Here is a 16,546-nt window from a genome sequence, read left to right as displayed (position 1 = left end):
ACATGTACATCTTACAATCATTTAATACACCAAATATAATTGATCTATAATTGCTTATAGTATTTGAAAAACAGACAATGTGCCTGTCCCAAGTCAGGAGCCTGTAGTTCGGTGGTTGTCGTTGGTTCGTGTCTGTCATATTTGTTTTTCGTAAATTGTTTTGTCCTAAATTGAGGCCGTTATTTTTCTCAATTGAATTGTGGGCGTTCCTGATGAAGGTAAATAAAAAAAGCGCTTCGGACGCATGAAATCATTTAATGTGTTGTTTTCATATTTTTCTTTATATTTTTCATGTCAGAGCCTTTTATAGCCGACTATACGGTATAGGTTTTTCACACTGTTGAAGGCCGTATGGTTGCAAATAATTGCTTACATCCACTCCATTTTAACTTTGGTGGATAGTTGTCTCATTGGCAATCATACCACATCTCCTTATTTTTATAAAAACACAAAACAATAATATCGACCAATGAACCATGATAAATAGATGAAGTCAAGGTCAAATAAAACATGTCAGACTGGCATGTACACCTTACCATTATTCCATACAAAACATTTAGTTGACTAACTGCATACATTTTCTGAGATACGGACCTAATCACGTAACTTTTACCTTCATCACTGATCTATGAAATGAGGTCGAGGGCAGGTGAACCCTGCCTGACAGACATGCAGACTTTGCAAGGAACCTATTTACTAAATGTAGTTATTCAATTACTTATAAGTAGTAAAAAATTCAAATGACAAAAAACAACCGTTTACAGTTCTTAAGCAGTCGTGAACCATAAATAATGAGATCAAGGACAGTGGACATATGACAGACGGACACTTGTAACATTTGTATACAAGGTATGTTGGCATTCAGGTCATCTATTCTCTAAAAAATATAGTTTCATACAAATAGTTTACGCCGCCGCCAGATTGTATTCTGTGACTTTTTAAGCTGGCGAGACAAAAACAAAAAGGAGAACCAGAACCAAAAAAAGACAAAACTTTACTAAAACAGAATGTCTTTCTTCGTCTAAGCGAGTCATAATAAATCTGATAAGAAGTGTCTGCAAAGGGGGAAGGCAGATAACAGAGGGACAGTCAAACTCATAGATCGAAAACAAACTGACAACGCCATGACCAAACATAAAAAGACAAACAGACAAATACTAGTACAGATGACACAAATTAGAAAACTAAAGACTAAGCAACACGAACCCCACCAAAACTGGGGGTGATATCAGGTGCTCCGGAAGGGTAAGCAGATCCTGCTCCACATTTGGCACCCGTCGTGTTGCTTATGTTATTACAAATCCGGTAAATAGTCTAATTCGGTAGGTCACATTCGTGAAAAGGGAAGGGTGCGTGGACTAGTATAAAGGCAGAAATTTCGACTGACACAGGCAATTGAGAGAAAGTTTGATTTTGTCAAAGTAAAGTCTGTCTTTATGGATTTTTGGAAGAAATTTAAGGGGATTAGGATGAAGGGTTGAAAAGTCGTAAAAATTATTGAAAGCAAAAAAAATCGAGAATGAAAAAGAATGAGTACATGTCTCGATAAATAAAAACGGGGGTCCGTTTATCCGGACTTTATTAGTATATTGCTTTCATATTAACCGTTCGTCAAACAATTATTTCCGTCACATATCTTTATCTATGGAATATAGGTAAATATGGTCACTTTGGTATTCTCCGGTCGGCAGCAACAACATGGCCCATTGCATTCAGGGGCAATCAATCCCTGCAGTCACACTAAATAAATGCAGTCATTCAACTTTTGAACATCTAGTGTTAGCTAGGCCTTCAAACCTATCCAACTTCACAGGTTGTCTGTACTTCGAATAATTTTCGCGTTGTAACAGTGTAAGTTCAGTAATTTTATTCCCTATTTGTTATGACGAATCTGAATTTTGCCTAGAAAATACTTTTTTTGCGACTTAAAAGGGAACAAATAATAAATATCTATAGATATTATAGGTTCTGGTTCTGAATAATTTGCCTATTGTCACAAAAAAAAACCACACACATATGAAATATATGTGGTAATACATTCATTCCTGACTTACGTTTACTCAGCCGGCGATCCTAATCCACAATTAACTCTGTTTATGTGTGATTGTCACGTGATCTTTGTGTTAACATAGTATTTACCTTATATAATTTATTAACACTATTATGCTTTGTTCAATGTAGACGTAACGCGTCTGGCGTACCAAATTGAAAAATGGTATCTTTGACGAGTTTTAACAACAACTAAGTTGAAGTCGCCGTCCCCTATTTGGCACAACGTTTCGGATTTTTTGTTTGTAATACTCAACCTCGTATTTGATTTGGCCTTTTTCCCGCCACTGGTGAGTCTCAAGTTATGTTGACGAAGCGCATCCTGTGTACCAAATTATTAGCCCGAGTATCTTTGATGAGTTTTACCTGGTTTTGTGCGAATTTATTAACTCTGATTCAATTCCTTCTTTTGGCATCTGAAATTCGTAGAAGACACTAATGTGACGCATTCACGGTGTCGAACTTTGTTATATACAATTAGAACTATAAGAAAGCAGAAATTGTAAGGTTCGGTTTGTTCTCTTAAAAACATTATATATCATATAGAAAAATAAAGTAAACAACACGTAATACTATCTTTTAAAGCTTATTAATTTTAATGAAAAATTTCAAAGGTTCTGTACGAAGTTTTTCTTTATCTCTTTTCTGTATTTTTGTTCTCTTTTTCAGTTTTATTATCACTCTTATAAATCTTGCACCACGAGTTAATTTACGTACATCTTACTGAAATACAAACTGAACAAATTCATTATCTCATTTTACTTAAAAAGTGAATACGATTGATTGATACTGTACTTTAAATCTCGGGTAGGGGGCACTTACTGGTAATGAGTGGTAGTGATGAGCCGATGGAAATGGTAACTTTTTTCAACAGTGATAGTATATATGATAGGGTCGGTCGAGAAATTAAGATGACACGACTGCTGATTGAACCATAATTATCTGAAACTAATCAGATTTTTTTCTATGCCTCAGATATGTGTCAAATCTGTTTATCTCTCCATGGAATACCTTTAGCAGGATAGCTATAGGTAGATTTTTGTAAAAAAAAAATATAATACGTTATGTATTGTGTCATTCAAAATATATGAAAAGGGTGCGGTAATAAATCACTCAGCTGCTCGTCTCTACCACAAAAAAGTCGACCCCCATTTCCGAGGTCTGATCACTTGTATTAACAGGAAACGCTCGGCTCAGACTGAAGATATATTATAGTTTATGTTGTGTTGCTTCCATTTTGTAAGCATTCTAAAAAAAATACATTTTCCCAACCTAACAAATTTCTGAAAGACGTCCAAATATTTAAAATGAGTAAAAATTGTAATTTCCTAAATGCAAAATGTTTCTTATCTTTGAGAAACTCAACAATCGACAAAATGTCTTCCAATGTAGTGTGGGCAAATACGAGTTTACTATCACTTATAACACGTGGAATTGGATTAAAAAGTGTACTCGAATATGTCCACGCCCCTGTATTGTCAATCACTTATTTATTGTAAATAAAACTTGTATCTCGGAATCTAATATTTAAATTGTGTTCTTCTAATGTCATAAATGTTCCCCGGTCGGCTTCAGCATTCAACTTTTTTTTCGTCTTGTCAAAGTATTAGAGATATGGTTTTGTTTATTGTTATGCACTATACCTGTACCTTCATTTCAAGTGGAATTAATAACGAAGTGTCCAATGTGACTTGTCCAGTAAAACTCATATGATCTCTTAAATACTAGTTAAAATATTTTTAATGGATGGTTAACGTGATTTGTATGGTGTAGGAATTTTCGTTTCAAATATTATTACTCTTTCAAAAAAACGATACTCTTTAAACCATAGACAATACGGCACAGAAATCCTATATATTAACCATTACATACTTCAAAGCAACATGGATTTAAAGACAAACACAAAATTTATCTCCATTGGTTGCGTTGAATTTTTGGCTTGACCTGCTATTAAAGAAATTACATCAGAATTAGTCTAATTCAGTATTTTCAATAATGTGTTGAATAAATAGACTGGAGTACATTTATTGTTGAAGACTTTATACTGCCTTCTAGTTGTCTTTTAGTGTATTTTTGTCGTTTGGTTGCTGTTTCGTTGGCTTATAAGCAATATTTCCTTTAATTCCTAGATTATGACATCAAATATACGTATACGTAAAGGAATATAAATATGGTGTTTTAGTGCACGACATAAAATCACTACGCGCACAAGAAAAAAAAAGAAAGGAAAAGAACCTGCGTTTGTGTTGTTGTTATTCATCACCAAATTAGGCCTTTGTAAACCGACATTTTGTGAATCCAGTAGCATAACAACAGATGAATGAAGTTATATTCTCTTAAACAAATGTACTCAATTATATGCAGATACAATAGATCAATAAAAGTACATGTGGTACATTAGAAAACATTTTGCCATAATCTCCTGAGACGTTGAGCATTTGGCGTTAGTTTTTTGCAAAAACTGACCCTTTCATTGACTAATATTTAGAATTGCAATGACAGAAGTAGGTTAAATCCCACAAAATCTATTCTGTGCCAAAAGAAAAGATAAATGATTGCATCCTATTTTAATGGATATTTGACAATCGATTTCCCTATTTTACGAGATACATGAAAAGTCCAGGAACCTCCCGTTTTCGAAACAACTACTCATCTTTTGGGTTTTATGTGTTGTTGATTGCTGTCTTGTGAACGAATGACTATTTTTTTTTTGTATTTAGTAGCTATGGTTAAAATATTGTAAACACTCTTTTTATAGGACAGACACAATTATTTGTTATTCTGAGCATATAACTAATACTTTATATCATGGCCTGTAAATGTAAGCATGTGAAAAGTTAAAAAAATAGATGAAATCTTTTCCTGCGATCTGGGAAAAATTGTGCTGTATATCGTTAAAACACAAGTGTTATCGGCAAATTGTAAACACACAACAGTCCATTATGCATTGCAACTCATTAAAAGGACTGGTCAATGACCCAGGTAAAACAAATGAGTATTATGTAACAAACAATTATATAGGAGGACACATTATCATGCTAAATTATGCATACTCGTGTAGATACTGTTCCCAACCTGTTCATTAAGCTAGACCTCTCTTCCAAACCAGTGATGGCATTGTGACTATTAGGCATGTTCCATCGCGTTTAATTTTATCATGAGTTTAGGTACAAGTAATAATAGGAAACATTTTAACCATTCTTTTGATTATAATGGTGAGAAATTAGAGCAAATGAAAAAGTTAAAATTTCTTGGAAATATCTTAGTTAGAATGGGAATTTTATTCATTGTGCACAAGAAATAGCCAAAAAATCTATATATACTTATCCTTTTATAAAGCTTCAATTAGAAAAGATAAAAACAACAAAAAAGTGAACGCTCTTAATTTCATTGACAAAAGTCCTCCTGATAAAGTACTAAAATGCTCTTATAATATAGCTGTTCGATCAGATTTCAACAGATATCCAAATAATTACTTTATAAAAAGACAAACTCCTCTTTTTCATAATAGACTTTTAAGGGAAGAAACTAGCCCCCTACTAAAACAAACACTTGATTTAGCCAAACTTTACATAATTTATGCATTTAGTTTTCTATGTTGTGTTTTGTGTTTTGTGTTTTGTGTACTGTTGTTTGTCTGTTTGCCTTTTTATTTTTTAGCCATGGCGTAGTCAGTTTATTTTTGACTTAAAGAGTTGGAATGTCACTTTGGTATCTTTCGCGTCTCTTTTATTCATGGTATTCTTATGTTAATCTTGTAAGAAATCAAAATGATTTAGCAATCGATAATCAAAAAACGGATAATAATAAAAAACAAAATAAAAGGCTAATATACAAAACTCTTATGAAATTTATATAATAATAAAATATCAAATTTACAAGAAAAAAATAAACTCCAAATTTTAAAAAAAAATTTAAAAAAAAGTTAAAGCTTTGAAACATACCTACTTTCCCAAAACTTTGAACAAAGACAATTAATTTGTAAAGTTCGAATAAGTGACAACAGTTTGTTAATAATAGTAAGTTACAGGAAAATTCCTAGAGATTTTAGACTATGTACACCGTGTGGTGTATTAGATGACTGATTCCATTTCTTTTTTTAAGATGAAATTAATGAACTATAAATTAAGAAAAGATTTTTTTATTGAAAATAAATCTAATATAAACTTAAACCATATGGATAAATTAAAACAAATTCTTAATCCTGAAACAAAACAGAGTACCAACAAATTATGCCCCTTTTTAAAAAAATTACTAAGAAAGAGGACAGGAAGTCCTTGAAATATTTCAATCAGCGTTATTATATATAGAGAGACATAAAAAAAACCATGGTAATTGTAAGATGCATATGCATGTATTGTTTATTTTCATTGTTTGCTATGTATGTATGTTTGTAAGCCATTGGCCCATATGGGCGTGAAGCGCTTTTAAATAAAGTATAATTATGGGCAACAAAGTGAAAGCAAAAATCCATAACAACTATGTCAAGAAAGCAGTGACACACAATGTATGAAATGACGGAAATATAAGAATAGAATTAGAATACAAACACACCGAAATCAAAAGAGAAAACACACAATATAACAGAAAACAACAAAAAATAAAAAAAACGACAACAGAGCAAAATAATTGGGAAAACTATCAAAGTTTCTTAGGGGCAAGTCTCTCTTGCTAGATGTAAACAGCACCCAAAATAAGAATGTTTATAAACCCCCACCGCAAAAACAATAAATCTATACTTGGCGCTATGTCTCCAACATTTCAAAATTTAGTGTGCAGACATAACTTTTTAAATCCTTTTTGACTTTGCATTTATCAACGGCAGAGGTTTATGGACGTAATAGATTTCGACAAAATCTCTATACACATTCATAAACAGACAACACAATACCAAAAATCAACAAAGTGAAAGGGGAAATCAAAAACACCAACAACTTAGAAATTAGGTCACACATAATGCATAGAAATACAGAATAGATAAAAACAATTGTAATACATTTCACAGGAAACGGAAGAGAATCCATCCAAGACAACATAAAAAAATCAAAACAAGTCATTGAAAAATGACATTTTCCACTCCGCACAGCTAACATGAACTTCCAAAATACACTTTCTTTCAATAACAGGGCTATCTTTTACATGTATCCAATTACCCTTAATCAAAAGGCTTTTTGTAGAGGTCAGTTTCTTTTTATAAGGATCAGTTGCTTAATATGTTATCCATAATTCAGTCAAATGAAATTTTTACGACCAAACGATAAATAAACATATTTAGGAATTTTGCATCTAAAACAATAAAGAAAAATTAGGCGTTGAAATTATCAGAATGTTGATAATGATTTTATGTTTGATTCAATAGATTTTGAAAGAGGGGACATCAACGATTTCGTCTTTTCTACAAATCTATCTATAAACCCTCTACACAAAAGTAAAATAATTCTACTTAAACATAATTTACAATCATCAGACGTATATTTGGTCATCATATCTTATTTTATGTAAACGATTCACTCACTGATTGATTGATGTTCCTATAACAACCACAAGGTCTATCAGGTATTTTTAACCAAGAGTTTAAAGTGGTGAAGTTGAAATCATCCCTTCGTAAATTTTACGGACGCCATCACGAGTTGCTTGACCGTTACGGAATATCCGTTTCACAGATGATAGCGGATATGTTCCTAATGTCGTAACTACAAACCCGTCCGCTTTTCCCGAAGTGACCTTCCGAATTAGACTCATTACCGGGTTTGTACTAACACGAGTAACACGACGGATGTCACATGTGGAGCAGGATCTGCTTACCCTTCCGAAGCACCTGAGATCACCCCCAGTGTTTGGTGGGGTTCGTGTTGCTCAGTCTTCAGTTTTCTATGTTGTGTTTTGTGAACTATTGTTTGTCTCTTTGTCTTTTCTTGTTTAGCCATAGTGTTGTCAGTTTATTTTCGACTTATGAGTTTGAATGTCCCTTTGGTATCTTTTGCCCCTCTTTTACCTTTAACTTGTTTGTCATCGGCTATCGATAACAAATGATTTTACGCTCACTCAGTCTGTCAGATGCCCTCCAGTGGGGATTTAAACAAACACTTGTTACACATTTCGATACATAAAATGAAACTCTTGTCACAAAACTTTAAAGGAATTTGTTTGAAATATTCTTTATATCAGCACACACAACAGTTTTATTTTAGAGAATAATAAATGTTCAGAGCTAATATCATTAAATAATCGAAAAATACATTTACACATTTAGATTTTCATTGTAAAAACTTGAAGTCGATGGGGTTAATTCTCAAAATATCTTAAGAGAAACAATACTCCCACGTTGTGATCATTTAAGAGTAACCTACCATTTATTCAATGCATAGGATTTGTTTGTGAAAAGAGTTCCGGGCGATGAAAAAAAAATCATTTTTTTAACTGGATATTTTTCATATGGATCATCGTTTGAATCATTCAGGCATGCAGAAAACTCATATGATTAGTTTGCCTTGGATATTCCAGTTCTACACAACCAAACTGACTATATCTATATATATATCTATATGTATATCTAATTAATTAAAAGACTTTTCTGTTTGTATAATGCTTTTATGTAAAGGGGAAACTGTTACGCGTGTGTGTGATCCTTTTTGTATCTTTGACCAAATACAGTTAGTAATAAACTTAATTGTAGTACTCGTCGATATATCATTCTTGTATTTCACGAATTTGGGTCTTTTACTTACAAAACTTATTTTTTTGTAACGTATACTATTGTTGAAGAATGAATGTTGTCCGTTTTTTAATTTGTCGTTGTTTGTGTCTCATTGACATACAACCGGATCCCCTTTTCTCCATATTTAAATACATACAAGATGACATCAATACCAATTTATGACATAAAATAACTGCAGAAGAAAGAAAAGGAAAAGCGCTTTCATGGTTGTACTCATTCTCGAAGTCACAATGTGGTCTTTGAAAAAAATGTTGGAAATAAATTTAAAAAAAAATATATAATAACAATTTTTGAATGTTTATATTAGAAACAGTAACGTTGTGTAAATTATAACAGTTATTTCAATTTCAATAAAATTGAGAATGGAAATGGGGAATATGTCAAAGAGACAACAACCCGACCAAAGAGCAGACATCAGCCGAAGGCCACCAATGGGTCATCAACGCAGCGATAAAAAATCTCGCACCCGGAGGTGGTCCTCAGCTGGCCCCTAAATAAAATTGTGTACTAGTTCAGTGAAAATGGACGTCACACTAAACTCCAAATCCATATTAAGCTGTTGCTTTTTTCCGCTTCGATCAAATTTTGACCACATTTTAAAAATTAATTTCCTGCATGATACATATATTATTTACACACCTGCATGATATATATATTATTTGCACATTTTCATTGCGATCATAAAAAGGACGAAGTTGATTATAAACTGCCGTCAATTATTGTGTGTGTGTAAGTTGGGCCATTTAAAAAAAATGAATTGATTCTAAAAAAAAATTGGAAAGGAGAAAAAATACTTTGTTTCAAAAAAAAAGAGGAAATAAAAATATTGATTTACATTCAAAGTTAGGGGGGAAAATACGACACTAAGGCAAAATACAAAAGAAATATTGCCCAAGGTCAGCAACCGAAAGCATGAAGAAATTTATCTTGTTTGACAATCCAAATGCATCGTTATCATTCTTAAATTGTCTGCATGATAGTAACCATTTCCGAATATGAGCGTTTAAATAGCCTGGCATCCTGACCCAATCTAATTCGTCGATAGGGCCAGGCATAATACAATCCACGTGACCAACTATCAGCGCTGAACAGGGCTGAATAACTGCGCATGTGCATGTTCTATAGAATAGGAATATATCGATCTGATTGTTAGTTAACAGTTGATTTACGATGTCAATCAATAACGTTTGAATTATATATGCTAAATTTTTCGAAATTTGCGTTTCATATGAAATGAAAAATAATTTTCAGTAAATTCGTGACAATAAAAATATTTCCCGCCATGATGCATCATTCTAACATCCAATTGACGAAACCGTGTCGTTGTATTCCGCCTGGCTCTACTGAAAATGGATTAGCAATGATGAATGTGTATTATATATTTACACTTATACCTTGATATGATAGTTTAAACTTTTCGGGCAATATAATGATATTATATGATCAGAGTATAAACCCTGTTGTAAACTAAACCGACATACTAAGCTTGATTCTTAACGTGTTTTTTCACAAGGAAACAGCCCACAGGTAGACACGTCAGCCTACGCGGACAAATTATTCTGACTCCGAGTTGATCAGTCTATGCTCTTACTCCTAAATGCCGCGTGCCTAGCGGAGAAGCAGCAAAGACGTATTTTCAAGTCTTTTTTTTTACCCAGCCAGCCATCTCTGTGTGCTCTAGTTATACCAAACGAACCTGATGCAGAATTACTGTTATGCCATAAGTGTGGGTTTTTTCTGTGACAATGCAATTGTACAAATTTTAATACAATGCTGTAGTGTGTCGTCAACAAGAGACTTATTTTGGATAGATCTAATTAATATCAGACACATTGAGTTTAGCGCAACGCTCCATGATATGGAAGACACATAATTGACACTAACTCTGCTATCATGTAACAGTGACAATTTTTTCCCTCTTGAAAAACAGATGCAGACAGTTTCACGTACTCATGTGTAAAGTTTATCAATAGATTATGTAAGGAATATGACAGTTAATTTGACAGTTATTCTCTGAACATTCATTTATTTATTCTACTTCTTTAATCTTCTATTTAATTATTTATTAAGTTAACTATTCATTTATTTATTTATTTATTTATTCATTCAATTTATTCAATTCTTTATTAATTCATTTTAATATTCTCATTAGTAACATTTTAGCTTTGTATTATATTTTGTATCTATCATGTCTATGTTCATGTATATTCATACTCTTCTAAAGGAGGATAATAAACATTTATATATATATATATATGCTTCATTATATGGATTAGACTGATAATGTGTTTGTGTATGTGTGTTGGGGAGGGGGGGGTCTAAAAGTGGAAAGCAAAAAATAACGAACTTTGAAGTTTAGCAGGCACTTAATTCAATTTCTAAATTCAAGCAAAACAAACGATGTTGAAATTGAAAACAATGTTCAAACCTATGATTGCGTTGGATAAAAACCGCAATTTTTTATACGTGTGCATGCAAAACATATTTCTTGGTAGAGGGGTCTAAATACAGCTCAAACAACATTTTCCAAAAGCCCAAAAAAGTGGAAAAAGTATATTTAAATAGAACACATTTGACTAGCAGGTCGAACAACGGATGTTCTTAAACCCTGCTGACTGCCATTGGCGATTGCCAAATATACGGATCGAAAGATGTAACAAAATGGATCTTAGCTATTAACTTAATACCAAACAGAAAACAATAAACTTGCAGAAAAGATGGTATACCGCAAACAAAAGGTACAAAAATTAGTACATCATATCCGGATTTCGCAAATATAATACAAGCCCAAACGAAAAATTATATAAACAAGTCTAAATTGAAGACAACGTTCAAACCTATGATTGCGTTGGATAAAAACCGCAATTTTTGTACGTGTGCATGCAAAACAAATTTCTTGGTAGAGGGATCTAAATACAGCACAAACAACATTTTCCAAAAGACCAACAAAGTGAAAAAGTATATTTAAACAAAACGCATTTGACTGGCAGGTCGAACAACGGATGTTCTTAAACCCTGCTGACTGCCATTGGTGATTGCCAAATAAACGGATCACCAGATGTAACAAAATGGATCTTAACTATTTATTTAATACCAAACAGAAAACAATAAACTTTCGGAAAAGATGGTATACCGCAAACAAAAGGTGAAAAAATTAGTACACCATATCCGGATTTCGACAATTAACGTCTCTTCAGTGATGCTAAGAATCGAACGGTATTATCACTTTCCAACAGAAAAGGCGCATTCAAATTAATCATTTTTCTAAACCAGGTCTATGATAATTATATTTTAAGAATATGATAGATTATATTTCAATACAGATCCCGTTTGAGAAACGACTATTAAAGTAGACGTCATTGCACTAAAGCATACAGCTTTTGGATTTTTCAGGCCGTCATCGACTCCTAGTAATTTTTTGTTATCTTTCCCATCAGGAGAGATGGCTATTAGGCTATCTGAAACAAAGGCGGCAACGAATATGTTTCCAACAGTATCTGTGCATATGTTTCGAGGTCCTTTCATGGCATGGGACGAATATTTCCATATTGTCTCTCCATCCCTATTTCGACAATAAAGAACGTCCTTTTCATAATCAGTAATAAGTTTGTTTTCTCCTATCATATGCACATAGGTTAGCAAATTAATGTCACTAGGGAGAATTTTCAAAATCGTTCCAGAACTACAGTTAATGAAATAAATACCTTTATTTCGAACAGCAGTAGCCAAACAATCTGAATCCACGGATACTCCGAAGACGCAGTGCCCATCTAACAACACGAACTTAACATTAAAATTGTCTGAATCATATACTTTAATTGATTTTTCTTTATAAAACGATACAGCAATATCGGACTTATTGATGACCGCAAGTCCGAAAGGATTCGATGTACATACAACATGTTTCTGGTACTCCCCACTTTTATAGAAAATATGCATTCCTCCTTTTTCTTCGTTTGAGTTGTTTGCCATGACAACTCGTTCGTCTGGCAATATTACACAACAACAAATATTGATATCCATATCAAAGGGAAGCTGAAATTTAGTTACTAAAGTTAGTTTGATATTTTCTATTCCTGGTTGAATATCTGATAAGGTTTTTACAAGCTGAGATTTCGTTCCGGGAAAATGCATGTTTGTTGATATCTTTGTAAGTTCTATATTTCCCATCAGTTTTACTTGTACGAATCCTACAACCTCATTTGCAAACTCTACTCTTACACTGGTCTCCTTCATACCAGGCGCTTCCGTTACACATAACATTGTTTCTTCTTCATGAACAACATTCCTGTCTATTTCTTTTAGAGCTAAAAACGCTTGAATATCTGTAGCATTATCAGTGATTGCATAAATTTGGTTCTTATATTCTTTCAGAGTGCATATTTTCCTCTGCAGATGAGAAACCGCTTGATCAATTTGTTGAGATTCTAAATTTATAGTCGAGTCTAGCTCTTGTAAGAGATGTTTTTCTAATTTATCTAAGTGAGATGTAATTTCTGTACGTTTGGATTTTACTACTCCGATGAGCAAGTCTTTTTCCTGTTGCAGCATGGCTACATTTTCTCTACGATTAGTTTGTAGTTTAGTGGCAAACTCTGTGAGATCTTCGATATTTTTCATAACGGTGTGGTAAAATGCTGATTCTTTCACCCCCTGAACTACTTTGGTCAGTGACGTTATACCTCGGCATTCGGAATGATCAACGCTTACGCAATCCATACAACAGACTTGTTCATGGACACTGCAATAAAGGTCAAGGGCATTGTCATGACTCGAACACACATGGTCTATGTTGCGGACAAAATCTGGAAGGGTCTTAAAATTTTCTATTGTTATAGTTTTGTGCATACGGGAAGATTTTGAAACCTTATGATACTCCATGCATTTTGAGCACAAACCTTCATCACAATTTGGGCACCAAAGCTGTGCTACGGTTGTGGAATGTTGAGATTCGCACGGTCCGCAGTAAATATTACTCTCCGTTATCATTGCCATTTATAAACAATTGATGCTTTTAACTTGTTTTTAATTGTTTTTATTGTATATGTATTACACGTTGATCTCTTGTAAAACATTCATGTTTCTTGGCAGTATCAATAAATCTTGAATTTTGAACTGTAAATCTGAAAAAGAGCATAACTTTGCATGACATAACGTGAATATCACGTTAGTAAATGAATGTTTGGTTGTTTGCTTAAAACTTCAATTGAAATTAACAAATATGACAAGACATTTCTGCAAAGTTAGTTCAAGATTTCTCTAACGTCAGACTTCGGTCCCAGCAAGTCTTAAAATGAACGTCAGACCTGAAAGCAATCTCGAACTAATAAAAAATGAACTGCTATCAAGGCAAATGAGGGTAAGAAAGGGGCATAAATTTTGCCTTTTAACCGGCCATTTACGGACCCCCCAAAAGTTGTTGCAAGGGCAGAGGCTGATCCAGGGTTTTTTAAAAGAGGGCCCAATAACAAGGCAACTTTAGGTGTGGGACTTGTAAAAAATCTATAAATCATATATGTAGCTCCATAAGGGTCCCCCTAAATGCGCCTCCTAATGGTTCTTTAACGTGCAGAGACGTCACAATTCCGACTGCAGGTGGCTGTATATTTAGAAATTTGCAGGTTTTACCTCGAGATTAGAAAACTGAAAGCAAATTTAGCTCATGGAGCACCATTACTAAAAACAGTATCCCAATATCTATCATCGGCATTCATTTGTACCGTATGTAAACGCAATATTTTCAATGTATTCACACAGGCACGTGTTTCTGAATCTTTGTTTACCTATATACCCTTTTATGTTATATAACATGATGATAAAGGCCTCCCTGTGGTTTTGAGACGAAGAACAGCAATAAAAGCACTGTGCCTTTGCTTTTGTGTGTTTTTTGCTGTGCACGTACTGATTTTGTGTCATGGATGGATATCCCATATGCTTTGGGTTTTTTTTTCTATTTTATAGGTTAAACAATTCAGAGACAAGTGCATGTTAAGTTTCGTATCAATGTGGCGCTTGCCTTTAGAGCCATAGCACCTATGACACTGCTAATAAATTATAAACAAACTCACATATTATTTGACAAAATGTTTGTTGATAAACGTGGAATAACTATTTTTTTCAATTAAAAGATATTCTAAAACCATATTCCTCTTTCTGCTTTCAAATGACTTCTTTAATCTTAAATAATAGATATTGTTTTAATGTACTGGTCAAACTTCAACTATTTTATTAAACTATCATGCTTCAGAGAATAGTATAGATAAGTGGCAGAATTAAATTGTTAAGCACTACTTCCACAGTTTGAAAACAATAAATATGACAAAATCAGTTGATATCGATAAGAGAAATGCAATTCATAACATCGGTAATACTCTTGCTCTCTGTGATTTAAAAAATATATTCAAACTAAAGAGTTATATATAAATACTTACACAATATGAAAATTGGTTCATTATATAGGACGATATGAAAGTAGCAAAGTACGCAAGGACAATATTACACATCCGGGAAATTGTAAATTATAATCTATATATATCTTATAGGTAACATTTGTTAACAGAAATGAAGAATAATAATTTTTTTTTAAATAAATACGATACGGGTTATGTTCTTCTTATATATTTTATGATGGTATGATACCAAACCCCTAACTGGAGGGATTGTGCTTGATTTTCATATGATGAAGACATACTCGCTGGCATGTCAGTAACTGCTAGTAGTCCTTTGTTAATTTATGTATCATTGTCATTTTGCTTAGTTTCTTTTGTTACCTATTCTGACATCGGACTCGGACTTCTTTTAAACTGTGTTTTACTGTGCGTATTGCTGTGTGTTTGTTCATTCTACATTGGCTAGAGGTATAGGGGAGGGTTGAGATTTCACAAAACATGTTTAACTCCGCCGCATTTTTGAGCTTGTCCCAATTCAGGAGCCTCTAGCCTTTGTTAGTCTTGTATGATTTTTAATTTTAGTTCATTTATATGTTTTGGAGTTTTGTGTGACGTCCATTTTCATTGAACTAGTACACATTTTAATTTAGGGGCCAGCTGAAGCCCGCCACCGGGTGCGGGATTTTCTCGCTGTGTTGAAGACCCATTGGTGGCCTTCGGCTGTTTTCTGCTCTTTGGTCGGGTTGTTGTCTCTTTGACACATTCCCCATTTCCATTTTCAATTTTACGTCATTACGGTCAAAATTTAGAGCGTTTCAAAAAAGTTCTTAATCTCAAAAGTGACTTTTCTAAATCTTGAAACTTTGCCTTTTAGAATACAAAATAAACTTAGAATTGTTGTAAGTTGTTTTCGACTTTAACATCACATCGACACTCAGTCGTAACTTTAGCAATTTAAAAGAAAATTTACAGCAGTATTTTGACTTGGTTAAATAAGTTTAACTAAAATCAACAACCAAAAAATAAAGCAAAAAAAAATAAAGAAATCTGAAGCTGAACTTTCAGGATTTAAAAAGTCAATGCTGATTTTATTTTATTCTGTCAATGATAATCGGTCAAACTACGAAGGAGTATTAGAATTAGGTGGAACTGTCTAAGTGGACTACATGAAATATTTTTCAATGGACGAGAAGCTAACAACAATCAATCAATCAATCTTAGTGGACTTAAGCTTATTTCTGCCCTTTATCAAAATGTTTGTTTCCAGGAATGGAAAGGCCTAAAAAACGCATTCTAATACAACTAAAAAAGTATTAAAATGGCAAATCATGAGATATACACTTTCTCTGAAATTTTAGCCCAAAATGTATAGACAAACTAACTTTGACCC

The 16,546-nt window shown here is 33.2% G+C and overlaps 1 protein-coding gene across 2 annotated transcripts in view; it reads right to left on the bottom strand.

Moving 5' to 3' along the window:
• Positions 1-13,884, bottom strand: part of LOC127700231 (uncharacterized) — a 47,195-nt gene extending 33,311 nt beyond the window's left edge. The window contains exon 1 of one of the 2 annotated variants that reach the window (XM_052203654.1): positions 12,965-13,884. In XM_052203654.1, coding sequence (XP_052059614.1) covers positions 12,965-13,762 — 798 coding nt within the window. In that variant the 5' untranslated portion in view covers positions 13,763-13,884. Of the gene's footprint in view, positions 1-11,579 lie in introns of those variants that run through there. The other variant, XM_052203655.1, reaches the window with a different exon arrangement.
• Positions 13,885-16,546: the final 2,662 nt, after the last annotated feature.

This window comes from Mytilus californianus, unplaced genomic scaffold (assembly GCF_021869535.1).
Source record: "Mytilus californianus isolate M0D057914Y unplaced genomic scaffold, xbMytCali1.0.p SCAF_5, whole genome shotgun sequence".
NCBI classification, from domain to species: Eukaryota; Metazoa; Mollusca; class Bivalvia; order Mytilida; family Mytilidae; genus Mytilus; species Mytilus californianus.
This window is presented reverse-complemented; position numbering and strand designations above follow the sequence as displayed.